General features: G+C 37.8%; 6 protein-coding genes across 7 annotated transcripts; 2 read left to right on the top strand and 4 right to left on the bottom strand.

Moving 5' to 3' along the window:
* Positions 1 to 297: 297 nt before the first annotated feature.
* On the bottom strand, positions 298 to 3706 carry LOC105964178 (Sept9 (DUF616)). Its single transcript, XM_012988703.2, has 7 exons — positions 3287 to 3706; positions 3019 to 3198; positions 2396 to 2464; positions 2111 to 2310; positions 1141 to 1556; positions 846 to 1030; positions 298 to 775 (listed from the first exon to the last, which is right to left on the bottom strand). The coding sequence occupies exons 1-7, from the start codon at positions 3354 to 3356 to the stop codon at positions 405 to 407; spliced, it is 1491 nt and encodes a 496-aa protein (XP_012844157.2). The 5' UTR covers positions 3357 to 3706; the 3' UTR covers positions 298 to 404.
* Positions 3707 to 4448: 742 nt separating this feature from the next.
* Positions 4449 to 7323, top strand: LOC105964176 (FAD-dependent oxidoreductase family protein). Its single transcript, XM_012988701.2, has 9 exons — positions 4449 to 4641; positions 4788 to 4845; positions 5070 to 5178; positions 5323 to 5467; positions 5618 to 5669; positions 5758 to 5904; positions 5986 to 6079; positions 6150 to 6276; positions 6795 to 7323. The coding sequence occupies exons 1-9, from the start codon at positions 4493 to 4495 to the stop codon at positions 7252 to 7254; spliced, it is 1341 nt and encodes a 446-aa protein (XP_012844155.2). The 5' UTR covers positions 4449 to 4492; the 3' UTR covers positions 7255 to 7323.
* A 244-nt stretch (positions 7324 to 7567) lies between these two features.
* Positions 7568 to 10580, bottom strand: DRS1 (DROUGHT SENSITIVE 1). Its single transcript, XM_012988700.2, has 5 exons — positions 10278 to 10580; positions 9416 to 10055; positions 8862 to 9268; positions 8292 to 8390; positions 7568 to 8097 (listed from the first exon to the last, which is right to left on the bottom strand). Exons 1-5 carry the CDS (start codon positions 10412 to 10414, stop codon positions 7884 to 7886), a joined length of 1497 nt encoding a protein of 498 aa, XP_012844154.2. The 5' UTR covers positions 10415 to 10580; the 3' UTR covers positions 7568 to 7883.
* A 192-nt stretch (positions 10581 to 10772) lies between these two features.
* On the bottom strand, positions 10773 to 16040 carry LOC105964174 (ATPase 8, plasma membrane-type). 2 transcript variants are annotated; one of them, XM_012988699.2, is made up of 13 exons: positions 15831 to 16040; positions 15103 to 15321; positions 14899 to 15036; positions 14493 to 14807; positions 13784 to 14230; positions 13550 to 13672; positions 13340 to 13444; positions 12944 to 13253; positions 12309 to 12823; positions 11821 to 11994; positions 11537 to 11719; positions 11250 to 11428; positions 10773 to 11155 (listed from the first exon to the last, which is right to left on the bottom strand). In XM_012988699.2, the coding sequence occupies exons 2-13, from the start codon at positions 15313 to 15315 to the stop codon at positions 11059 to 11061; spliced, it is 2799 nt and encodes a 932-aa protein (XP_012844153.1). In that variant the 5' UTR covers positions 15316 to 15321; positions 15831 to 16040; the 3' UTR covers positions 10773 to 11058. The 2 variants fall into 2 exon arrangements, with proteins under 2 accessions (XP_012844153.1, XP_012844152.1); XM_012988698.2 differs by lacking the exon at positions 15831 to 16040 and adding an exon at positions 15454 to 15760.
* Positions 16041 to 17062: 1022 nt separating this feature from the next.
* On the top strand, positions 17063 to 19842 carry LOC105964194 (class V chitinase CHIT5). The gene is made up of 3 exons (XM_088825523.1): positions 17063 to 18227; positions 19011 to 19219; positions 19807 to 19842. Exons 1-3 carry the CDS (start codon positions 17063 to 17065, stop codon positions 19840 to 19842), a joined length of 1410 nt encoding a protein of 469 aa, XP_088681649.1.
* Positions 19843 to 20066: 224 nt separating this feature from the next.
* Positions 20067 to 21821, bottom strand: LOC105964196 (class V chitinase CHIT5b-like). Its single transcript, XM_012988722.2, has 2 exons — positions 20635 to 21821; positions 20067 to 20145 (listed from the first exon to the last, which is right to left on the bottom strand). The coding sequence occupies exons 1-2, from the start codon at positions 21755 to 21757 to the stop codon at positions 20123 to 20125; spliced, it is 1146 nt and encodes a 381-aa protein (XP_012844176.2). The 5' UTR covers positions 21758 to 21821; the 3' UTR covers positions 20067 to 20122.
* Positions 21822 to 23840: the final 2019 nt, after the last annotated feature.

Raw genomic sequence — 23840 nt, 5'->3', positions numbered from 1 at the left:
CGATCTGGAATGGTCCAAGTCCGATACTCTTATTTCATTCATATAGGTTGATTTTCGATTCGATCCACGTGAAATCGGAATTGGATCCGTTCCAAGTTAAGTAAATCACCACCCCTACCTCATCTTAATATTAAGTCCCGTTTCACTCTTTTATGTTTGATTTGTTTAATTTTCATGATTCTATCTCTACAATCCATCTCATTACATTGAAGCAAAATGGATGTGCAGAGTCATTGTAAAACAGTGCGGAGTATGTATGAATTCAATCATCTATATGGTCTATATACGCAACTATCGTTTATGCTAAAACACGATATTCCTATTCACCATCAAATAAAATAGAGATTAGCGAGATGATTAGTGGGAGAGCGTCACGAAAATTACAAATAACAATATTCCCTTAATCATCCTGCTTTCGAAGTTCTAGCTACCGGTGGCAATACAACCAAATCAAGATTTCCAGGATAAGGCGTCCACAGCCCTAATCCACCCTTGCTCTCTATCAACTCAGGGTGCTTCTTTAACTCACTAATAGTTTTCGCCCATTCTACTTTAGAAGAATGCTCTCGATTATGCGGGTGCAATACGAATATCGAATTGTACTCGCAATTCGGAAACATAAAAAAATTAAATGCACCCCTTAGTCTATAGACGACATATCCAAAGCTTAGCTGATCTCTTGGCGTAAATAGATGAACCTCATTGAACCACAAGCAACTAAACAGATTATTCAGTGCAGTGTGCTCTCGTATAATGATTGCTCCTTCAGGCACATCTGCATTTTTTACAAAAATATTTTTGTAAAAAAGATAGAATGCATATATGTGAAATTGTTTGATTCTTACCACTCAATGTGTTTTTATGCTCATCCCATGGCTGCATTCCTTCATAACGATATATTTTCATCTGTAGATCAATTAGAGGGCGAGCGTATCTCTTTCTCCGTTTGTTGGAATCAGCCTCTTCGTATACGTTACGGTGATGTTTATGCTGAGCAATTGCAAACGTGTTTTTTCCCCTCCATAGATATCTGCATGTTATAAATGCCCAAGGATTTATAAAGCATGTTTCATTCTAATATTTCTAGCCCAATTTAACAAGCAATTTCAATTAAGATTAAATTCTTACACAAAATCGTACCTCTCCAACAGAAGCAATGGATCAACTGTAAGCTCCATTTTACCATCAATCCAAATGCTGTACTCGGCTTGAGGAAATAATCTATGGGTTAATATCTTTGGAACTTTCCCGTTTCTTCGAGGTTCGTCATAAGGCTGGTGCTTAAGTGGAATCAAACGCCAGATACCCACCCATTGCCCTCCGTCATTATCCTCTCTTACAGTAACATTGTCTTTGATGAATTGAAGAGAAACTTCATCAACCACCATTAGGAAACAAAATAGACTTTCAGACCGCTTACTGATATTGGATGGCTGGTGAGGGGTGTCGTACGCGTCGAAAATGCCTGTAGCAAGAACGAATCTACATTTCTTCACATATTCGATGTCTTTTTGAGCCATATCTTCTCCTCCACCTTGAATAAATCCACAATGCACCTGCAGGTATTATAAATCTACAATAGTTAACATCATATATACCATAGATCTCAACAAGTACACATGGGAAATATTATTTATGAATATCAAATGTGAAAGAAGTAATCTGTGCTTTGTCGTTTCATTTTTTTTAAATTATTTAAGTAGCACTCATTCTTTGGACTAAAACCAAAAAGAAAAGAAATTAAAGGAAATTGTTACAGATCTTTTTTAATACAGCAGGCTGAGACGATTTTTTTTCATACTGGCAAAGGAGATATAAGAACTTCAAAGTCTGAATACATGAGCATTTTGCTACGTAATCTAATATCAAAATCAACTTCTTTTTTGAGGGAAGGCACTAGCCGGGGCTTTGAAGTCGATTTTTCTGAATAAACTTAAGGCAAAAAAACAGGACGATAAAAGTGTCGAGATTTCTGATGTCTTTCTACATTGAACATCCACAGAAGGATGCTTAGTGTTAAAAAAAAACTGATAAGAGTCTTATAGCAAAGTTGCGTAGAACAACATAAGCAGACATAAAGACTATGTGCAAGAAAGAGTTAGCTTATCACCTTCATGTCTGGCTTGATTTTAAAGCTTTCGTCTCTTTCCTTCCAAGTTTGATGTCCCCCAAAGAGAGGAGAAGATTGATTTCCGTTCGTTGAAATTTTATCTTCCATAATGTAGGACAACCTTTGGATCACTTTATCAGGTGTTCTTTTCTCTGGAATGACAACACTGTTTGGGTCATCAGCAACAGGGATAGCACAACCTAATCGTGAAAGAGAAGAAAGAGTTTCCTAAACATCAAGAATCGGGAAAAAAAAAAAAGCAAGAAGAAGATTATCGAGCCTTACGATGTGGTGGTGCCACGAGTCCCATTGTGTTTAACATACCATATACTTTGCTATCTTTATTACAAAGAGCTGCAAATAAAAACAAAAGGTACAAAATCATTCATCTTCGTTCAGAAGGAGGCAGTATGACTTTTGGTGCAAATGTTCAACTTTCATAACATTTCTAGTATAAAAGATATACATTGAGCACATGTGAGAACACGCAGCTAGTTGCAAACCTTAACTCCATCTTCTTCAAAGTTCCGTAACCAAAACTAGCTCTTGAATTTGTTTTAATAGCTTTTCCGTGAGTAGTTTCTCAAGACGATTTATATAACCGCACATTACAACTCTAGAATAACTATTGAAGTATAAGCACAGAAATCAGTTCCCACTACCACCTTAAAGATGCTAATCATTGTTTGGAATAGTACTCACATCAGATTAAATCAATATCCCCATATTAATTCTCAGTTTCTCACAATTAAATATATAATGAAAAGATTAGTGACACATCAATCAGCAATGAAGTAATGAGTCATTAGCCTAAAGATAAAGAAGCAAAAAAAACTGCACAAGTTATCTTACTTCATTGAGTAAAATTCACAAACACATAGAAGACAAAAATTCAGCTACTTACTTACCTGCAAAAAATGCAAGAGAAGATTGGCAAGACCATATATGAAACAACAAAACGGTGAGAATCAACAACATCCAAATAATCCCTCCGGTAAGAATCAACCGAATGAAACCCCTTCTCCATAAAATCTTCATCGAATACTCTTGCGATAATTTCCCACCGTACAATCCCCCTTCTTCAGGATCTACATTCACACTTATTGCTCAATAAAACAACATTACAACATGTTAACAGAATGAAATTAAAAAAAAAAAAAAAAAAAAGATACGCACCTTTCGTCTGCTGGTGCTGGTTTCTTCGGGCAGCCCGTGAAGAAACGGACCGGTGAACATCATTTTCCATTGAATTACAGCCTCCGTTTAAACGAGCTGTGCTTGTTTTTCACAAAAACAACCGTAGGAGTGGTCGGAATAGCAGAGATCTGATCTTGAAACTCTGATTTCCAGTGATGCTTGAAAGAAAATTAATTGAACGCATGAGTGTACTGTATCGAGATCTGCTTTGCAATGCGGGCGAAATGGTTTCTAGGAGAAGATTGATTGTTGAAGAATTGATTTCAATGATTTAAATCTTCTGTAATTAACAACTGTGTTGGTTTTCATTTTGTTGAATCCAGGTGCGAAGAAGATGACAAGTTTAAATCCAAATTGAAACCGAACCAATTCATTCTTATTCATTTTCATACGGGTATGAGTTCGGTCGGGTCGGGTCGGGCCATTTCCGGATATATACCCGTTTATACAAGATTTTATTTATTAGTTATCCAAAAAAAAAAAAGAAAAAAATTAACAAGATTTATTTATTTATTTATATTTATTTTTCCATATTAATGTTTCTTTAGAATTTCAACATATATGATAAATTTCTTCTATTCAATTTTTATCTTATACTATTAATAATAGATTAATAAAGTAATAAAGATATAGAACACTACAAATTGGATAAGTTGCCCAAATAATTCGGTACTTCGGAGAAAAAATGGCGTTTTGAGTAATGGTAAATTACGGCTACTTTTTCTAGTAAAGTTAAATTACGAGAGATTCAATATCAAATTCAACAGAATTTCTAGATTATGTGAAATATTCTCTAGTTTGTATTTATTTTGTGCAAAACTACAGTTTTAGATGCACCACAATCTGATATTTACAAGTTAGAAGACTAGTATCTTATGATCATCATCTTGTTTCACGTTTATCTTGTTTCAAAACGTGAAGCTTGAATGAGATAAAACAGGCACAAACTGTAGAACATTTTCACATAATTTATGAGATTCTACTAAATTTAACACCATAACATAACAGTGAACGTATAAGAAGATCTGTAATCGAATGGATGGTTATAATTACCGAACACCAAGGGATTTTTCGTAATTCAACTTTACTCAAGGGAGGTAGCAATTTACCCTTCGGGTAATTAGCTTGGTTTGATTATGAGTAAAACGAAGGGGCAAAGTATACATCAGTCGGAGGGATATTGATATGTTAATGTTCGCCCAAAACCCCCCGGAATTCATTTCCTGGAAATGGCAGAGAGAAACACACAGTACACACAGTAGTATTGGTATCAGTTGTTCTTCGTCTATTTCGCGCTGCTCATTTTCGTCTTCTCCATCCCAACGCCCACTAAGGTACCGCTCCGCTACTCATTTTTTTCTGATTTTTTTTTATATATATTTTTTTTTCAATTTCACTCAAATTGTTCGTATAGTATTTAATTTGTTTACTGAAACTCATTTTTCTATGTGTTGTGTTATTATTGATACTTAATTGTTAGGTATGCAGTTCTCGGCGCTGGCTTTGCTGGCTTATCCGTGGCTTGGAACTTGCTTCAGGTACTCTTAATTTTATATATATATATATGTATGATATATATACTGATATACATGACTGTGTGTGAGTTGTGTGTGTGTGGGTGGGTGAAATTGTGTGTTTTTTCGGAAGATTTTCGTGCCAATAATCTAGAGAATAGAGACGATTATTTGAAAATAGGGCATGTTTAACTTGAAGATACTATCAAAATTGATGACTGTTCATGGATGTGGCATAATATTGACAGCACGGTTGTAAGGAATCGCGTATTTGCGTTGATATTTACGATGAAGCCGGGATTGGTGGAGGTGCGTCCGGAATTGCTGGCGGTCTTGTACATCCATATTCACCAAAAGGTCCGTTCAATTTTTCGTCACCTCTATTTTCTGTCGTGTGCATTAGTTTTTTATTTATCCGTTGTACTTTATAGACGAGTTACGAGAGATTTAAATACGAGGATAGCTTTCTCGCTGAGTTGTAATTCAGTGTACTGTTTTCAGTCAAGCTTCTTTGGCGAGGTGCAGAGTGCTGGAACGAGAGTTTAAATCTCATAAATATTGCCGAAGAAGCACTTCTTAATAAGCTAGTAAATGAGGGGAAATTTGAAACTCCGAAAAACGGCGAATCCCCTATAGTCCGGAGAAGGTTTGTTGTCCACCTATTTAAATAATAAATTGATAGTATTTTTTTATAATTGAATAGGTGTGTACACACTTTGTACTAATGCTTTCTTCGTTTTCGATATATTGATAAAACACTAAAAGTTTATGTTAAGAGTTAATTGTTTATTCTCAGAGGGATCTTAAGGCCGGTTGTGAATTCGAAGAACGTGAATATAATGACAGAAGTAAGATCTTCTAAGCTACCGAATTATTTATGCAATTTTTAGTTCGACTTCTCGCTGACGCAAAATTCATCTTATTTTGACCGATTAGAATGCTCGGAATTGTTTAGATAATTGCAGAATTGAGCCGATCAACGAGGAAGCAGCTCAAAAGCTTGTCCCTAATCTGTCGTTACCTTTAAACTTGGCATTTTATATGCCGGACGCTTTGAACATTAATGCTCAAAGATACCTTCAGGTTGGAGGAATATGCTCAAGTGTCTGAATCGAAATTCGTTTATAGTATTTTTTTAATATTGTGTCATTTTTTGTTTTGTAGGGTCTATATTTAGCATGTGAAAATCTAGCGAATGAAATGTCTGGAAATTTGAGTTTTCACCGGAAATCTGTCCCGAGTTTGAAAGAACTAGCAGGTAAATCTTATGAATCTGAAATAATTTATTTTTGAGAGTTTACAAATCAAACTGACATAAATATATGCAGGGGAATACGAGGCAGTGATTATCTGCTTAGGAGCCCGATCGGCCTTTCTTCCGGAACTTTCGGGAAGGCTGCCTCTGAGGGCATGTAGAGGCATCATTGCTAAACTGCAACTTGGTGATGAAATGAGGTAGATTTTAGTGTTTCTTGTTTAAGTTTATCTCGATTATTTTGTCACTGGGGATTGCTTCTGTTGACCTAAAGCAAGTCCATGGGGGACAAGTCACTTGATTTTAAGATGCACTCGATTTTGAGATTCCATCAAAGATGCTCTTTCCTGTTAGGGGTGGAAATTGGGATGGAATTTCCGATTACCGCTGTTTCCGATCCGAAATTTTTCGATTTTGGAACAATATTTTTCATTCCTGAGTTCCAAAAATTCTTTTTACCGACTTTTCCCTATTTTTTTGATCTCCCGGGATTGGAATTTATACAAGATTCCGATTTTCGATTCGATTTTAATTTCTGAAATAGTTCGGAATTCTTCCCCCAAAAATTACACTTAAAATCGGATTTTTTTTCCGAAAGTGCTAATTTTGATCCGATCACTTGTTCAGTCTGATTTCGACCACCATTAATATTAGTGACATGCTAAAGTTAATATCTTTGTATGGATTTATGTTTAAAAAATGATCTTTTCATTTGCAGAGAAGAATATCAAGAGCACAGCCCCTCGATTCTATCAGATGCCTGGCTAGCAGTACACGGACCCCGCAATATAGATTTAGGATCCACTTGGGATTGGAAATCGGAGAACTACTCGCGTGACATCACATCCGATGAAGCTTCCAATTCTATTGAAACCCTAATCGGAAAGGCATCTTCTGTTTATCCAGCTGTAAGAAATTGGACAGTAACTAGAGCAGTTGCAGGACTGAGGGCAATGCCACCGCTCACTGAAAATGGATCGCTTCCAATTTTGGGTCGCTTAGATGAATGTATCGATTTGGGGCATTCTTGTAAATATTGGTTATTTACGGGGCTTGGTGCAAGAGGTTTATTGTTCCATGGTTGGCTTGGCAAACTTTTGGCAAGAGCTGTGATCTCCTGTGATGAGGATTTGCTCCCTTGTGAATTAACATCGTGGAAGCATAAAATGCACCGGTAAATAATTAACGTTCTCTAATGAGATGGTTTACGACAAAATTAATAATTAATTTAGATTTGTTCCCTACAATTTCTTCATCTTCTTTTGCTTGCTTAGCTCCACAAACTCGGACGGATCGGAATTAGCACTCTAAAAAACTAATTCCAATTAGTTCCAAAAACATTCAGAAAAATTGGGATTTTGGGAAATTGGAATGAAAGATACTTGTTTCAAAATTGGAATTTTTGGAAATATTTTGAAAAATTTAAATCATATAGGAAATCGAAATGTAATATGTATTCAATTATATTCCAAGAAAATCAAAAAACCGAAATTTGCAACGAAAAATGTTATTCCAAAAATTGGAAATATTCGGATCGGAACCGGTGAAATTCGAAAATTTCACCCCAAATTCCACCCCTACCACAAACACCATCAAAGTTGAACAAATAAACAGATTAAAAAAACGAGGAAAACATAAAAACTCGCTAAAATTACAGTTTAAATACACCCGAGTAATACTAAAGTTACAACATAGTCATAACGCAACTACATGCAAAGCAAAGATGCGTCACGAAATCATTAAAATTGAAACTACCTAGTTTCTTTTGATACCTAAAATATAAGCATCTTGTGATCTTTCTCCATTCTCACGACTGAGTCCAAATATAAACCTGACCTCCACCTGTGGCGCCTGCAAGCATACCTACATTGTATGGATGTGCCTCGTAACGGCATGTAATAGCAGACACCAGATCACTTCCTAAAGTAGTAACTGTTTTTGCCTCCTCAACAGAGATAACATCGAGTCCTCTCTTCATATTACCAATGTAGATGGAAGAATCGTCCCAACCCCATATGCCTCTGTTTTTCGACCGTGCATTGCATAAGAAAAAAAGGAAAAGAAGAACGGGATGCTGTTAACTAAATTAATGCCTGTTATTTTTCATGTTTATCGAGTCAAACTATGTGTTCGTTTCTTGAAAGAGGAACTAGACAAGTTTGAAGTCAAGACAGATTCATCGAAACCTTTCTTAAACAAGAGAGAATTGTTATACCTGAATGTGGAAATCCAACAGCCTGTTCGGTTATAATGGTACACCATAGATGTATCCTCGTAATTAGCTCCACTTGATAAACCAACTTTGTCGTCAAGACTGCAGGAACAGATAAAAATGAGTATTATAATTGCACAAGTCACTTGAGAAAGAAATGCTTGTAGCCACTTAATTTGATACAAGAAAAAAATACTCAGCATCGTATGCTATATATGCTCCTTCCGCCTCGACATTTAACTATAACCTCCAATAAGTATCAAGACTTTAGTGGTTAGATTTTAGAGATATTACGTATAAAGATAAGATTTAACATCATCAGCATCGAAACAACTTACTTAAGATCACTTTGTTTTAACTCATATTCTTGGATTTGGAAGACTATTTCAGGCAAAGAAACTAATCATTTCGCTAAGTTAAGATCTTCAAGAAAAACAGTTCCATGAATTCTATAACCCAAAAGACACTGAAAACAAATAAAAAAACGAAGGAAAAAACCACACTGCATCATTTAAAAAAAAAAGTTAAAAATTGAATACTATTATTGCAACATGTATTAAGCTCAAAACAGACCTTGTTGTTGCCAGAAACTTTCCAGTGGGAGAAAAGTAAGCAGAGTGGACAGCTCTTTTATGACTAACAGTCTTCAAAGGTGTTGGTTTAACTGCATTAATGCGTCTCAGATCCCAAATGCGAGCAGTGTTATCTGAGGAACTTGTAGCCATGATGTTTTCGTTTTCCGAGTTAAAGTCTATGGTGTTGATTCTTTCATCATGTAAGTCGCACTTTAAACATGATTTTCCTGCTCTCACATCCCACTTATTGACTCCACCCCTTCCCTCGCTAAAGTATAAAGATTTTACGTCATGTGGACTCTGGGACATTGAGTATACAGTGTAATCACTGTAATAAACCATATCAAATATCTCTTTCTCCACATCCATCAACCTGATAAACCCATCATAGCAAGAAGTGTACATCTGCATACAAGTAATAATAGGAAATTTTTTTATGTTATAAACAAAACACGGAAACTGCCTGATAAAGACGACCATAATGAATAATGATTTCAACTCTCCAATTAAGCCAAAAAAAAAAGCCGACACATCTCGGGTATACATACATACCTTTGATATGCAAAATGGATCTATTACAATCCCAGATATAGGCCGCGAATGCGGGTGGTACAAATAAATCCCACCACCACCTTCGTTCTTGCGATTAACATTCCAAAAACCAACATCTCCAAATTTGTTACCAGCAACAACCATTTCCATATCTACTGTGGGAAAAAACTTCAAACTCATAATTCTACTTGGTACTACCCGTGCAATGTTCTCGGGTTTCAATTGGAATGCGTTCACATCTATCAAACCCGTTAACCTTTTTCCGGGTATGAATTTTTCAAATTCCTCACTTTTCTCCAACTTAACAGTGGAATCACGAGGACCTTTATCCCCATCACTCGACAAAACAGATTTTTTAGAACATTGCAAAATGGTTCGTATGAGCTTCTGGTTCAACCCATCATCACCACCTAAGTATGTTCCGCTCATTTTAAGGGGTCCTTCCACCTCAGTGGATTCCCTCGAATTCCACTGAGGGTTTTTAAAAGTCAGCTTCCGACCGGTCAAATCATCATTTGGACCACTGGCAGTAGCGGCATCAGGCGGCACCCCTCGACTCCTGAGGGAGCGGCGCAAAACCACAGGGCTTTCAGATCTAGGCTTCTTTACGGGGCTCCGTTTGGAGGATTTACTCTCATCCCTGCCAAATCACACATTCTTAACATCACAAATACTGTTTCGATAATTTCTCGATTATCAATCAACCAATTACATAGCAGTAAATCCCAATTGAATGGCCATTTTTCGGACGAAATTGTTGAAACAAACCTAGGGTTTTATGTGGAACAAAAAGAAACAAAATTTCCCCAGATGCAACGAATAATTGAGATCTAAACACATACGGAGGAAGAATCCTGAATACCTCTGGCGCTTGGAGGCGGCCGCGGCGGCGGATAGGTCGTTGAGCCTCGAGTGAATTTTGAGCGCCGCCACCATTTCGTCGTTCCGCTTTATGTTTTCCAGTCTCCGCCGCTCGTACTCTGTCAATTTCTCCCCCATTTCAATTCAATTCGCCCAACCGTCGGAGGTTTCAGTCGATAATTTTCCGGTGGGAGTACAGTAATCAATTTTTTTGAATGATTTTCGCTGACTGCCCGCCCAGGCGGCGCGTAACCCAATTAGGAGGAGAGAGATTCTGAATTGGCGCGAAACCACTCTATATGATGACGTGGCATGCTCATGGCCCGTTAAACTAAGCCCATGGATTCTTCCTTCACTTCGGGTCCATGTATCAGGCTGGCCCATTTTTTATTTTTATTTTATTTTTTCCTTCCTTTTTTTAATGTTTTATTTATATTAATTCCATATTAATTCTAAATAATATATATTAATAGTACTTACATAATAAAGTAATTCATTTTTTTTTTGACATATCCAATATTTGTTTTATTAATAACATTCGCAGAATAAAAATAACAAGTATTATTAAAAATACAAATTTTATCAGAAATCAGCCCAAAAAAAAAAAAGGAGTTACACAGCAGTGATTATTGATTTATTCCATCTTCCCCCCAAAACCTTATTTTCAACACCCCTACAAACTCTACCATAAAAAAAAAATGAATTGCCACTTGTGAATCTTTCGATTTCACGCGTCTTCGTCGTCTCTTGTTCAACGTCCTCCAATTTCTTCCAATTACTTTTTAGACAGTGTAATGTTGCTGGATCGTCTCGATATCCAACCCCTTCAGCTTCACCACCGACTCGACGTGCCCTTTAAGCGTGTGAAGCTCCCTCAGCCTGCATGTATCGATCATGAATTTCTCTCGTAAGAATATATAAATTTTTTTTGTTTTTTTTATTTTAACGTTTCTATCGCGTACACATCACATACCTTGCAACTTCAGCTCGTCGTTTAGCTTGCTCTGCGATTTCCGACAATTCTCCGTAGTTCTTGTCGTGAAGAAGGGCCGGAGTTTCTCCGGCCGATAGGCCGTGTAGGGTTCGCTGCGCCACTGCCCATTGTGCTTCTCTCTCGCCTCTACCGTAATCCTTCTTCGTTGTGAAAGCAACCTGTTTTTTTTTCCGCAAAAACAAGAAATGATTAATAATTTGTATTGGAAGATATATAGATAGCAAATGTTGATTTGATTTATGTAAATTCATAATTATTATACGTACCCTGTTCTGGATCATTGAATCCCAAGCTTTGCCGGTTAACGCATATCGGATAATGAACTTCAAAACGTCGAGTGGGAAGTAAGTGACAATGCTGTAGATCCAGATAATTCCGGCCCACCCCCATCCAATGCCTTGAATTCTTGCAAATCCCCAGTTTGCATACACAGCAATAATTGTAGCCACCTGAAATATTAATTACAAACTTTAAATTTATTGATTCTTTTTTTTTTAAATGAATTATTATTGTTTTTTCTGTTTTTTTTTTTTTAATGGGGTTTGCTTACCAACTGGGCTATCAAGAAAGCACTCATGAGCAAGAAACCGGGGCGTTCGACGAAAGACCAGCTTCTTGACCTCGTCACGAAAATGAGGGCTTGACTGATAATACTCACTTGAAGGTATAGAGCAGCAGTCAGCTCGTCTGGACTGTTTCTTAGGGACCTAACTTTAAATTTTTCCTATTAAAAAAAAGAGAAAAAACAAAGGTAAGTATTATTACACTTTTCGGACATAATTTAATTTTTGTGAAATATTTCCGAAAATTCCAGTTCTTTTTTTCGAACATTACACTTATAAAATATTATTATGTATTTATATTATAGATGAATGAAAATTCCGAATTCCGCCATTTTGAAACAGGTTTTTTCATTCCAATTTTCGAAATTTCGAGTTTTTTGGAACGGAATTGGAATTAGTTTTTCACTTCCGAAAAAAAAAATGGATTTTTTCCGAAGCTGCTAATACCAATCCGAATAAGAAATAATATACTCACAGAGAAGAAGTCGGTGTCGGCGGCCAAGTAAAAGAAGACGACAGTCATAAGAGCCATATAACTCCCAAGCACAACTCCAGTAGCGAAAATCTCTTTCAACTTCCACGAGTCCGGCAAGGGAGAAGGCTTCACCCTATCCTTCGAAATGGTCATGATAGTCCCGTCGTTCAGAATCGCAATAATCAAAACCATAAAAGGCGAAAAATCAAATTTCCACAAAAGGGCAATCAGCATGAAGCCCATCACGATACGGATCGTAATCGAGACTGCGTAAATCGTGTAGTTCTTCATCCTCTGGAAAATGGCTCTGCTCGTCAGAACTGCACTGACAATCACACTGAGGCCGGGCTCAGTCAACACAATGTCCGACGCGCCCCTGGCGGCATCGGTTGCGTCCGCCACCGCAATTCCGATGTCGGCCTTTTTTAGAGCCGGTGCGTCGTTCACACCATCACCCGTCATTCCGCATATGTGCTTTCTCTCTTGTAGTCTCTTCACAATCTCGTATTTATGCTCTATATATATATATATATATTATTGTTTTTCGTAATTAGTAACATATTGAATTTTGCATGTTTCTATTTAAAAAAAATTAAAAATAAAAAATAAAAAATAAAAAATAAAAAAATTGTGACCTGGGAAAACCCCGGCGAAGCCATCGGCTTTCTCGATGAGTTCGTCGATCGGCATCGAAGCAATCGACTCGTCTTTGCACTGGCCAAGAAGAGAAGAAGACGGATACATATTTGTGCCCATACCAAGTCGTCTGCCCGTCTCTTTGCCGATAGCTAATTGATCACCGGTGATCATTTTCACATTCACACCTAACTCGAGTGCCTTCCTAATTGTCTCTGCACTATCGTGCCTTGGAGGATCGAACAATGGCAACAAGCCAACAAACTCCCACGGCCCACCGGAACCCTCTTTCGTTTTCTCCGGAACAGTCTGTGAAAAGACATATATACCCCCATAACTCAAATTAGTATTCAAAAAATTATATCTTGTTTGCTAAGACTATGTAAAAAACTCACCTGTCTTGCAATACCAAGAGAACGAAGACCGCGGTTTGCAAAATTATCGATGATATCATGAGCCTTCTTTAGAACAGCCCCTTTGAGTTGGCAAAGCTCGATAATCTATCATTTTTTTTAAGACAGAGTCAAGTCCATGTGTATAATATGTATACGTATATATGTGTATATATATATATATAAATGTACGAGTTAAAGATTGTCTTTTACTTGCTCAGGAGCACCCTTGCTACTTCTATGCCAGTTTCCTTGAGCGTCGTAATACGTTATTGCAGTTCGTTTTTCCACCGGGTTGAAAGGCAAGAAATGAACCTCTGTAATGCCAGCTCTTGCCTGAAAAAAAAGAATAAAAAAAAAAAAAAAAAGCTCACTACAAAAATATGCAAGTTTTCAGACATCATTAATTTTCGCAAAAAAAAAAAAAGAAAAAAAGAAAAAAAGTACCTCCTTTGGATCACTCAACATGTTAACGATGGAAGCATCGATAGCATCTTGATTCTCTACCCTCGAAGCACGTGCGGCGAGCAAGATGACAGTGTCCTTGTCAGCATTATCTGGGAATACCTCGATCAAGGTTTTGTCGACTGTGAGTTTGTTTAAGGTGAGTGTTCCGGTTTTGTCACTGCAGAGGACATCCATGCCAGCCATTTCCTCAATGGCTGTCATTCTCTTGGTGATAGCGCCCTGCTGTGACAGACGGTGGGACCCGATGGCCATGGTGACAGACAGGACTGTCGGCATAGCGATCGGAATACCACCGATGAGGAGCACCAGCAGGTTGTCGATTCCTTCTCTGTATTTCCTCCTCTGAATCGGGTACATCACTACAATCTCGATAATCATTCCCAATGCAATTGAGCAGATGCAGAAGTTTCCAATTGCAGTCAACACCTAATTATTTAAAAACTATTAGTAATAATAATCGAAATCAAATATAAATCATTTAGGACGAGGAGTGCAAAATTCGAATGGAAATTTTAAATTCACTCGATTTCCGATTTTGGAACGATGTTTCAATTCCGAATTCTGAATGTTCCGTTTTTTTTTCGATTTTGTTTTGTGGAACGGAATTGGAATACATATTATATTCCGATTTCCGATCCGATTCTAGTTTTTCCGATCTTCTTGAATATGTATATATATATATATATACCTTTTGAAAGTGGCCGACGTTGTTGGTGCTGTCAACGAGATGGGCGGCCTTGCCGAAGAAGGTGTGGACTCCGGTGGCAATAACAACAGCCTCGATCTCACCTTGCTTGCAGGTGGAGCCGGAGAAGACCTCCGCTCCGGGGTGTTTGGTCACCGGAAGAGATTCTCCGGTGAGCGCCGATTGGTCGATCTTTAAAGGGTCCCCTTCCAATAGACGAGCATCGGCAGGGATAATATCCCCTAGTTTGACACTGATCAAATCTCCCGGAACCAGGATCGATGCATCCTGCTCACTCCATTTGCCATCTCTCAAAACCTTTTTTTTCCAATCACCACCGAAATCGAGATCAGTTCAATCCAATAACATGTCAATAACGAATCGATAATGAAGAAGAGTCGGAAATCACCTTAGTTTTGGGAGCAAGACCAGCCATAAGGGCAGCAGCCGCATTTCCAGCGTTGTTTTCTTCGATGAAACTTATGGTGGAGTTGATAATCAGCAGCACGAGAATACCGACGAAATCTTGCCAGTCCGGCGGCTTGCCCTGCATTTCATTTAACAATTAATCGATGTCACAAAATAAGTAGGCGAAAATATATGAAATTTATACCCCTCCATTGGCTAAAACAATGGCCATAATGGCAGCAGATTCCATGACCCAAGAAAGAGGATTCCACATAAAGCCCAAAAACTTCAAGAATTTGCTCTCTTGCTTCTCCTCTAGCTTGTTCGGGCCGAAAATATCGAGCCTTTTCGCCCCTTCTTCCGATGTCAAACCCTCCCTCGTACATTTTAACTCGGCGAACACTTCTTCAATGGGCATATGCTCCTTCACGCATCAAACACATCAAACATTAAAATCACAAAAAACCAAAAAAAAAAAAAAAAAAAAAAAAAAAAACACAAGTGTTCTATTGTTTTTCGTTTTCATGTTCTCAGAGGCATTTACACAAACACTTACAAGGTCAATCGTTTCATTCTTAATCGCCTCTAACGAAATGTCTGACGCCATTTTTTCTTTTCTTTACAGGAAGAAGAAGAACAAATCTCTGTATCCCCTCTCGCTAATTTTATTTATTTATTTAATTTATTTATTTTTTATTTCCTCTCTCTTCTTTACAGGCCCGCCATGCAAGAAACAAAACACAGACAATTCAGACAACTGTGGGTGGTGGAGCTTTTTAAAGGCGCATTCCCACCTCTATATTTAGCAAATTCTCGTTCGCATTAGCTACTCTAAAATGGCGGACGATCGAACATTTTCTAACCTATCATTTTCATTTGGTATTTAAAAATAAATAAATAAATAATATGTGTTGAGGAATTGAAGCTTCTTACCTTAAAATGTGGGTTTCCATTACAATCAGGAACTTGATTGAAACCGAGTATCTTACATTACAACCACAATCAAATATATCTTGCATTATAACCCCAATCAAAGATTTTAATTTGATATTATGATATATATACATATGTCATATGTGTGCATTGTATGTATATATACACTTCTCTTTTTTTTTTTTTTTTTTTTTTTTTTTTTTTTTACATTATATCGAAAATGAGAGCTTATTGCCTTTACTACCCCTGTAATTTGAGAGCTTATTGCATTTACTACCCCTGTAAGATTTTTTTTTCCCCTGTTATAAGAAATATTAACAAATATACCCCTATTTTTATTAGTCAAATATTTATAGAAAGTAAGACAAATATATAGAATCTAGATCAATAAATAGGATGTATGAATAAAAAATAAATAGTAATAAAGATGTGATTAAGATCTTCTAGAATTCTAATTGAAATTAATATATATTTTTTTTTTAATGAATGAATTTATAATAGATTTTAAATCTTTACACTCTTATTACATAAAACGAAATTATTTTATAGGTTTCGATTCTATTCCTTTTTCAGGTTCGATTATTTACCCTTTGCGCCATACGTAATCGAAGAATTCAATTTTTCGAAAGTAAAAAATCATACCAATATTTTGATATTCAATTATTCATAACCGGCTCCATGTTTCGGTTTTCGATTTTTTTCCTCACCCGTAAGCCCGATGATCATAAAGCATATGGGCTTTGCCAAGCCCGGAATATATATATATATGTCTTTATTCTTGACATTTGCTTTAATTAAAAAAAAATTGTTAATAAAATTGATCGGTTCGAGTTTGCCTGTTGTCACGGACTTTACGATTCGTCCCCGGCACAAGTTGAAAAGGCGAAATATGATATAATGAATTTTGACATCAGTTTTGAACCAGCTTAGCAGTTATCGAACTTCCAAAGCAAATTATAGCAAGATATTGACACTAGTTTCAGACAAGAGCGGTCAAACGAGGACAAACATTTTTTTAAGGAACTCCGCTCCCAAAGAAAGAATCAAAACATAGTTATTCATAAAAAAAAAAAAAAAAAAAAAAGGATAATTGTGTCGTTTACGTTGTATTAGTGAAGCTGTATTATAAACATATATAAGCATATTCCAGCATGCTATATTCTGTAGTAGTAGTGTGACCAATCCAAGAATAGAAACTAAAAAAAAAAAAAAAAAAAAAAAAAAAGGGTATCATGGCGGCCAATAACAAAACCTTTTCACTCTCTCTTTCCTTGATGATCACTACTCTCTATGTAGCCACGTGTCTTGCTAGAGATCTTCCTTATAATAACGTTGCAGTTCCGATTCCGATTCCGCCTCCGCCTTACCACGGCGTAAAAGCCGCGTACTGGCGGTCATGGGAGGCGCAATCCCTGCCGCCCTCCGCCATCCCGACGCCGTACTTCACCCACGTCTTCTACGCTTTCCTTCTAGTGGACCCCACCAGCTTCCAGCTCCTCATCACGCCGAACGACGAGCAGTGGATGGCGGCGTTCACCGCCGCCCTCCACGGCTCCGCCCCGCCGGCCAACGCCATCCTCTCCATCGGCGGGGCGGGGGCGGACCCTGTCGTTTTCTCCAACATGGCCGCCAGCCCGGACAACCGGGCCGCCTTCATCCGGTCGTCGATCGACACGGCCCGAAAGTACGGGTTCGACGGCCTAGATCTCGACTGGGAGTTCCCCCGGGACCCGCAGGATATGTCGAACCTCGGCTCCCTATTTAGAGAGTGGCGGTTAGAAGTCAACCGGGAGTCGTTGACTTTCTCGGGCCGTAGGCCCACGCTACTTTTGTCGGCCGCAGTGTACTTCTCCCCCCACGTGTTGTACCCGGGGAATATTCCCCGGACTTATCCGGGGGAAGATATTAGGAGCTCCCTCGATTTCGTGGGGCCCATGTGCTTTGACTATCACGGTGGGTGGGACCCGCACCAGACGGCGGCCCACGCACTATTGTACGACAAGACTAGCAACTTGAGCACTAGCTACGGGGTTTCAGAGTGGAAGGGGGTGGGCGCCCCCTCGGGGAAGATAGTTATGGGGATGCCGGCTTACGGGCGGACATGGCAGTTGGAGGATCCAAATCAGCACGGGATTGGGGCCCCGGCTGTTGGGGTGGGCCCCGGTGGAGGAGTGATGGTGTACTCGGATATTGTGGGGTTCAATGCGGAGAATAATGCCACCGTGGTTTTCGATAATGCGACGGTGTCGACGTACTCGTACGCCGGGACTAATTGGATCGGATACGATGACGCTACTTCGATCGAGTATAAAGTGAAGTTTGCTAAGGCTCAGGGGCTTGGTGGGTATTTTTTTTGGGTACTTGGTGATGACAGCAATTGGGCTCTTGCTAAAGCAGGTATAGTAGTAGTAATAAACCTATCCCATAATCTCACATTTAGACAACTAATTGTACTTCATTAATTTAATTTTATCCCTTTTGCGTTATGATACGACATATAATTTAATATATTACTTATTTATTGTTTAGTTAGTATTTTATTATTATTAATTAATTAAAGTAGTATAGGTAGTTTTATGATAGCCGTGAGTTTAGTATTTAGGATATATATTAAGTATTTTTATTAGTTTAGATAATTATCTTTCCTAGTGAGATTAGGATTCTAGGGTTTTATTATCTTTAAATAGTCGTCTTGTGCTAGGGTTTGATAATGAAGAGAGAAATAATAAAGAATAGATCTTACGTTTCGTAGGAAATATTTATGATACACAAGAGATTGCATCAATTGGTATCAGAGCGAAGTTGCGATTAACACCAACGCTTCGTTAGCAAGGCAGCGATTACATCAAAGCTACGCTGGAGCAAAGTTGAGATCACATCAAAACTTTGTGAAAATCACGATGTCAGAAACAAGACGGTTAGAGCGATTAGAGAAATCCGTAGAGAAATTACGGATTAATTTTCAGAAATTGCTCGAACAAAGTCAAGGACGACGTCAACGCCATCACAAAAGCCGAAGGGACCGCTGCCGAAGGGACCGCTGCCCGTCACCGCCACAGCCATCGCCACCACCGCCACTGCCAAGCCTATCGTCGGAGGGAGAGGAAGAAGACGATGATGACTTTTTCGAAGAGCCCCAATTTTTTGTGAGTTCGCCGAAAGAAGAATTATTGGATTCAGTTGAAGTAATTTGGGATGAAGACGAGAAACCAAACAAGGAGAAGAACGAAGAATCACTCGTCTTAACTGAGGTAATTTGGGACGAAGATGAGGAATTAACCAAAGATGAGAAGGAAGAACTACAATGGATATTGGGAGATTTCCATGATGTTGAAAGGAAAAAAGACGAACAAGAATTGGTGATTGTGAATGAACCAGAATCTGAAAAGGTAATTGAAGAGGCTTATTTATCGGGAAAAATATTGAGAATCTTTCCAAAAGCCTGTAGGAGTTCGTTCGATCAACATAAACAGTGTGGTAAAGATCTTGATCGTTCATCATGTTTTTCGGAGTCAAAGTCGCAGTCAATCGGAAAGCAAGTCGATGAAGTCAAACATAGGTGGAAACGCAAATTGACTCGAACCTTGAGGACAAGGTTCATTTCAAGAGGGGTGGTTTGATACGACATATAATTTAATATATTACTTATTTATTGTTTAGTTAGTATTTTATTATTATTAATTAATTAAAGTAGTATAGGTAGTTTTATGATAGCCGTGAGTTTAGTATTTAGGATATATATTAAGTATTTTTATTAGTTTAGATAATTATCTTTCCTAGTGAGATTAGGATTCTAGGGTTTTATTATCTTTAAATAGTCGTCTTGTGCTAGGGTTTGATAATGAAGAGAGAAATAATAAAGAATAGATCTTACGTTTCGTAGGAAATATTTATGATACACAAGAGATCGTATCACGTTAATTAGATTACTGATATTTATTATTATTCTTTTTTTGTGTGTGTAATTGTTTTGCAGCTTCCATGGCATGGGACAGTGAGAACTGATGGATGATACATGCATATGAATTTGCACAACAATATATTCTTTGTTCTTTTCTTCATTTCTGTTCGTTTGTAATATATAATTAATATGTAATGTTGTTTATTTTTTTTATAATATATAAATATATAATGTTTGTTATTGAGAAGTCTCTGTAATTTAAATTAACTCTTTGTGTCTTGTCCAAAGTAAATCTCATTGAAAATAAATAAAAATTAAATGAAACATAAGTACATAACAAATAGAAAGTGGTACGAAGATATCAGTGACTAATTATTAACCAAATAATTCTTCAATATGACCACAAGTGCGAAGCTGCAAAACAATAAATAAATAAATAACAGAATATGTTAATTTTTTTCATAAGCAATATAAAAATAAGGACAAAATTCAATTCAACCCCGCTATAAATATCCCATTTCGGCACTTTATCCCGTAAATTCAGAAAAGAGAAAACCCCCCTAGAAATATTGATTTAGTTGCACTTTGCCCTAAAAGTCAATTTCCAATGGGCATTGTGCAGCAAAAATATCATTTTAAAGGGACAATGTCCATAAAAATAGTGTTTTTAAAGGGCAACGTGCAAAAAAAAAAAACTCAATTTCGGTTTATAATCCATCCGAATTTGCTATCGGGGCAATGTGCAATATAGCATTTTAAATGGGGACATTCAATTTTTTTTTTTTCAGGGGGTAATATGCGAACATTAAAAATCTATAGGGGGTGACATGCAATTTGCCCTAAAAATAATACCGAACAATGAATTATATATATATATATATATATATATTTTTTTTTACTTACCTCTTTTCGAAATTTTCCACTTGTAATCGCCGTTGACAGCCCAAAAGAAGTAACCACGAAGCCCAAGCCCACGAGCGTACCCAATTTTCACAGTAACCGACGTCGTATCGTCGTACCCAACCCAGTAGTTTCCCGCCACGGAATAAACCGACACCGTTTCGAGATCGCGCACCACCATCGCCTTATTATCCTTGTTAAATTTCACCACGTCAGCGTAATTCAGTACGCCCGTTCTGTCTGCACCCGGTCCCACATCCACCGCCGGGGCACCAATCCCGTACGATCTAGGGTCCTTGAGCTGCCACGTCCTCCCGTACAACGGCAAACCCATAATCAGCTTGCTCCTCGGCACCCCGACCCGGATCCATGACCCGAGTCCGTAGCTCGTGCTCACGTTGCTGTTCGGGTCGAATAGTGCCGCGTGGGCTCCGGTTGCGGACGGGTCCCACCCGCCCCGGTAGTCGTAGTTCATGACATTAATCCAGTCGAGGTTTCTGCTGATTGAAGCCGCAGGGTAAACCCTAGCGGCGTCGCCGGAGGGGAACGCGGAGTAGTAAACCGCGGCGGTGAGGAGGAGCGGCGGTTTGCCGGTGGCCTCCGCCTCGCGTTGGATCTCCACGCGCCACTCGTGAATCAAAGAGGCGAAATCCTCCATCTCCTTGGGATCGCGTGGGTACTCCCAATCCAGATCGATCCCGTCGAATCCGAATTTTCTGGCGACTTCGATGCTCGAGTTGATGAAGGCGGCGCGTGACGACGGCCGAGAGGCCATTCCGGCGAAGAGAGGCAGCAGAGCTTCGCCGGATCCGCCGACGGAGAAGAGTAATTTCGGCGCCGGTTTGTTTCCCCGGAGGGATGACGTGAAATTGAGGAGGCGGAGGGATTCCGCCGGGTCGATTTCGAATTTGAAAGTGACGTTGCTCGGATTGATGAACGCGTAGTAGATGTGTGTGAAGAGCTTTGTGTTAATGGAAGATGGGCCGAAATCTTCAGCCCATGAAGGAAAGTAGGCCCCTTTGACCGCCGCCGGAGAAGCTGATAATTGGGAAGCCATGGCAGCAGTACATGCAACGAATATCGAAAATGTGCAGAATTTGAGAATTTTGATCAGGTTTGCAGCCATTGTTAAGTAACTTTAATTTGCCAATATTCAGTATGCATCCAGTATACAGTATATATAGAGAGAGAAATACGTATAGTGTATGTATGCGGATGTTCAAAATATTGTTTACGTAAAATTTGGATGTTGTGTTTGTATTTTGAAAATGAGTACTAATATATAAAAAATAGGGTAAATTACAAACATCCCCTGAGGTATTGTCGAATTACAAAAACACCCCTCTTGTTTGGATAATTACATTCACCCCCTCAACTCCTCAAATTTAGTGGAATCTTCAAGATTATATAGAATATTATCACTTTTGTACCCGTTTTATCCCATTCAAACTCTACATTATGAAGCAAGATGATCATAATATGTGATTTTTAGCTTGTATATATCAGTTTGTGGTGCATCGAAAACTGTATTTTTGACACAAAACGAGTACAAACTAGAGCACATTTCACGGAATCTAGATGACTATGTTGAATTTGGCACCATAAAGGTGGAGGTCTAAGAAAAAATCATAGTTGAGGGGGTAGATGTAATTATCCAAACAAGATGGGGGTTTTTGTAATTTGACCATACCTCAGGGGGTGTTTGTAATTTACCCATAAAAAATATGGTCACGAGTTGAATAGTAAACAACAGTTGACTCACTGAGTTATACTTATTTCACCACCCTAGATTCTAGAAAGCCGCCCGGTTTCATGGATATAAGTATATTTAGGACCTGTTCAACGTTTTATGAAATATTGAAATTAATATATGTTAGGGTTTATTCTTTTGCATTGATTTAGTCTTCATTGATTTAATTGATACATTAACGCGTACATCAGGTGATTATTAACTGTTAATCTGCACATAATCACACATACGATCATGAGTCATGTGTATGTGTACTTAGTGGTGGCTATTTAACAACACCAATAGTTGAAAATCAACTGATGCAAATAATCTAGCGTAGCATCTCAATGACCGATAATTAAATAGTAATTTAGTTTTCATTTGTTACTAATGTCTGTTTTTGCTTGTCATACTGTCTTAACATTTTTCTACTAAACAAATTGTTTAAGTAGTCTCTCTCTCTCACACACTCGTTATTCAATTAGCTTCAAATTTCAATCAAGTGTATGTACTCAAGTCAAAAAGAGGGTAGGAAATGAACAAACATATATAGATAAAATAATCATGTAACATACATAATTCCTTGGTACAATCTTTTTAACCTTTTTTTTTTATATATTAAAGCATCTAACGTTATTGAGAGGCAATTTGCCTAGTCTTGTAAGCATGTGTTTGAAGTTATATAATTTGATTCAATCTAGGCGATTCAAATTCGGATGCCCTCAATATTTAAATGTCCTGTACAAAATGACCTAACGATTGGAATAAATGTACATGTGTTAATTGGCCAAAATTCGAATCCCCTTATAAATTACAACTAGATCGAGATTGTTAGCATAATATAGTTTACGTCTCTGGTATGATTTGCAAGCTATTATACGAGAATGTATATATATATATATATATATATAGACATGATTTTACAAATGTTATGAATCTAGTATAAATAGTGAAAATACATGAAAATAAGTATATTTGGGCCCATCTAGATCATGGGCTTGGACTATACGAGCCGGGCTTTGTTAATTGGGCTATGTTCATAATCATATATAACTTATTAATTTATTTGTGTCTATATTAGTTGGTAATTTAGTTTTGGAGTCCAAATGTAAATTTTCATTTAAACCGTGGATTTTTTTAGAAGATAAATCGTGGATATAATCTGTTGGCTTACCATTGATTTTTAATGAATCGTTCGGAATTGATCCGCCATTTCATATTCCATCGTAAGAATTTTCTCCAATCGACTCGCATTTCCAGTGCCTTTAATCTGTTTGTTTAAATGCGCAAAAGAAACCAACGCTTGTGTATTATGCATGCTTTCTCATTTATTTTCTCGAATTCAATTGTCAAAAAATGTAGGATTCTTCTTGTTAACACCATTTTAAGCTTGGCTGATACAGGGTAGTCCATCATGTGTACTGTTTTGTTGAGAGAGTGAGAGAGATGTTTGATGGATTAGTGGATTTGTTTCAGCATG

The sequence above is a fragment of the Erythranthe guttata genome, chromosome 11 (assembly GCF_056151865.1).
Source record: "Erythranthe guttata isolate IM_541 chromosome 11, IM_541, whole genome shotgun sequence".
NCBI lineage: Eukaryota > Viridiplantae > Streptophyta > Magnoliopsida > Lamiales > Phrymaceae > Erythranthe > Erythranthe guttata.
Note: the sequence above shows the minus strand (reverse complement) of the source record. Positions and strands in the feature narration are given on the sequence as shown.

What these genes read in the sequence shown, in the direction of transcription:
- LOC105964176 (XM_012988701.2), top strand. Translation starts at nt 4,493, where the DNA reads ATGTTAATGTTCGCCCAAAACCCCCCGGAATTCATTTCCTGGAAATGG. An exon ending in TCCCCTATAGTCCGGAGAAG is followed by an intron (nt 5,468 to 5,617) that starts GTTTGTTGTCCA and finishes GTTTATTCTCAG; the next exon opens with AGGGATCTTAAGGCCGGTTG. An exon ending in ACGTGAATATAATGACAGAA is followed by an intron (nt 5,670 to 5,757) that starts GTAAGATCTTCT and finishes TTGACCGATTAG; the next exon opens with AATGCTCGGAATTGTTTAGA.
- LOC105964178 (XM_012988703.2), bottom strand. Translation starts at nt 3,356, where the DNA reads ATGGAAAATGATGTTCACCGGTCCGTTTCTTCACGGGCTGCCCGAAGA. An exon ending in ACTCGTGGCACCACCACATC is followed by an intron (nt 2,311 to 2,395) that starts GTAAGGCTCGAT and finishes TTTCACGATTAG; the next exon opens with GTTGTGCTATCCCTGTTGCT. An exon ending in AAATCAAGCCAGACATGAAG is followed by an intron (nt 1,557 to 2,110) that starts GTGATAAGCTAA and finishes TAATACCTGCAG; the next exon opens with GTGCATTGTGGATTTATTCA.
- LOC105964174 (XM_012988698.2), bottom strand. Translation starts at nt 15,504, where the DNA reads ATGGCGTCAGACATTTCGTTAGAGGCGATTAAGAATGAAACGATTGAC. An exon ending in GCAAGGGTGCTCCTGAGCAA is followed by an intron (nt 13,445 to 13,549) that starts GTAAAAGACAAT and finishes AAAAAATGATAG; the next exon opens with ATTATCGAGCTTTGCCAACT. An exon ending in CTTTCTTGATAGCCCAGTTG is followed by an intron (nt 11,720 to 11,820) that starts GTAAGCAAACCC and finishes TTAATATTTCAG; the next exon opens with GTGGCTACAATTATTGCTGT.
- LOC105964194 (XM_088825523.1), top strand. Translation starts at nt 17,063, where the DNA reads ATGGCGGCCAATAACAAAACCTTTTCACTCTCTCTTTCCTTGATGATC. An exon ending in TTGGGCTCTTGCTAAAGCAG is followed by an intron (nt 18,228 to 19,010) that starts GTATAGTAGTAG and finishes TATTGGATTCAG; the next exon opens with TTGAAGTAATTTGGGATGAA. An exon ending in ATGAACCAGAATCTGAAAAG is followed by an intron (nt 19,220 to 19,806) that starts GTAATTGAAGAG and finishes ATTGTTTTGCAG; the next exon opens with CTTCCATGGCATGGGACAGT.
- DRS1 (XM_012988700.2), bottom strand. Translation starts at nt 10,414, where the DNA reads ATGGGGGAGAAATTGACAGAGTACGAGCGGCGGAGACTGGAAAACATA. An exon ending in AAGTTTCTGGCAACAACAAG is followed by an intron (nt 8,391 to 8,861) that starts GTCTGTTTTGAG and finishes CTGTTCCTGCAG; the next exon opens with TCTTGACGACAAAGTTGGTT. An exon ending in TGTTGGATTTCCACATTCAG is followed by an intron (nt 8,098 to 8,291) that starts GTATAACAATTC and finishes GTCGAAAAACAG; the next exon opens with AGGCATATGGGGTTGGGACG.
- LOC105964196 (XM_012988722.2), bottom strand. Translation starts at nt 21,757, where the DNA reads ATGGCTGCAAACCTGATCAAAATTCTCAAATTCTGCACATTTTCGATA. An exon ending in GTGGAAAATTTCGAAAAGAG is followed by an intron (nt 20,146 to 20,634) that starts GTAAGTAAAAAA and finishes ATTGTTTTGCAG; the next exon opens with CTTCGCACTTGTGGTCATAT.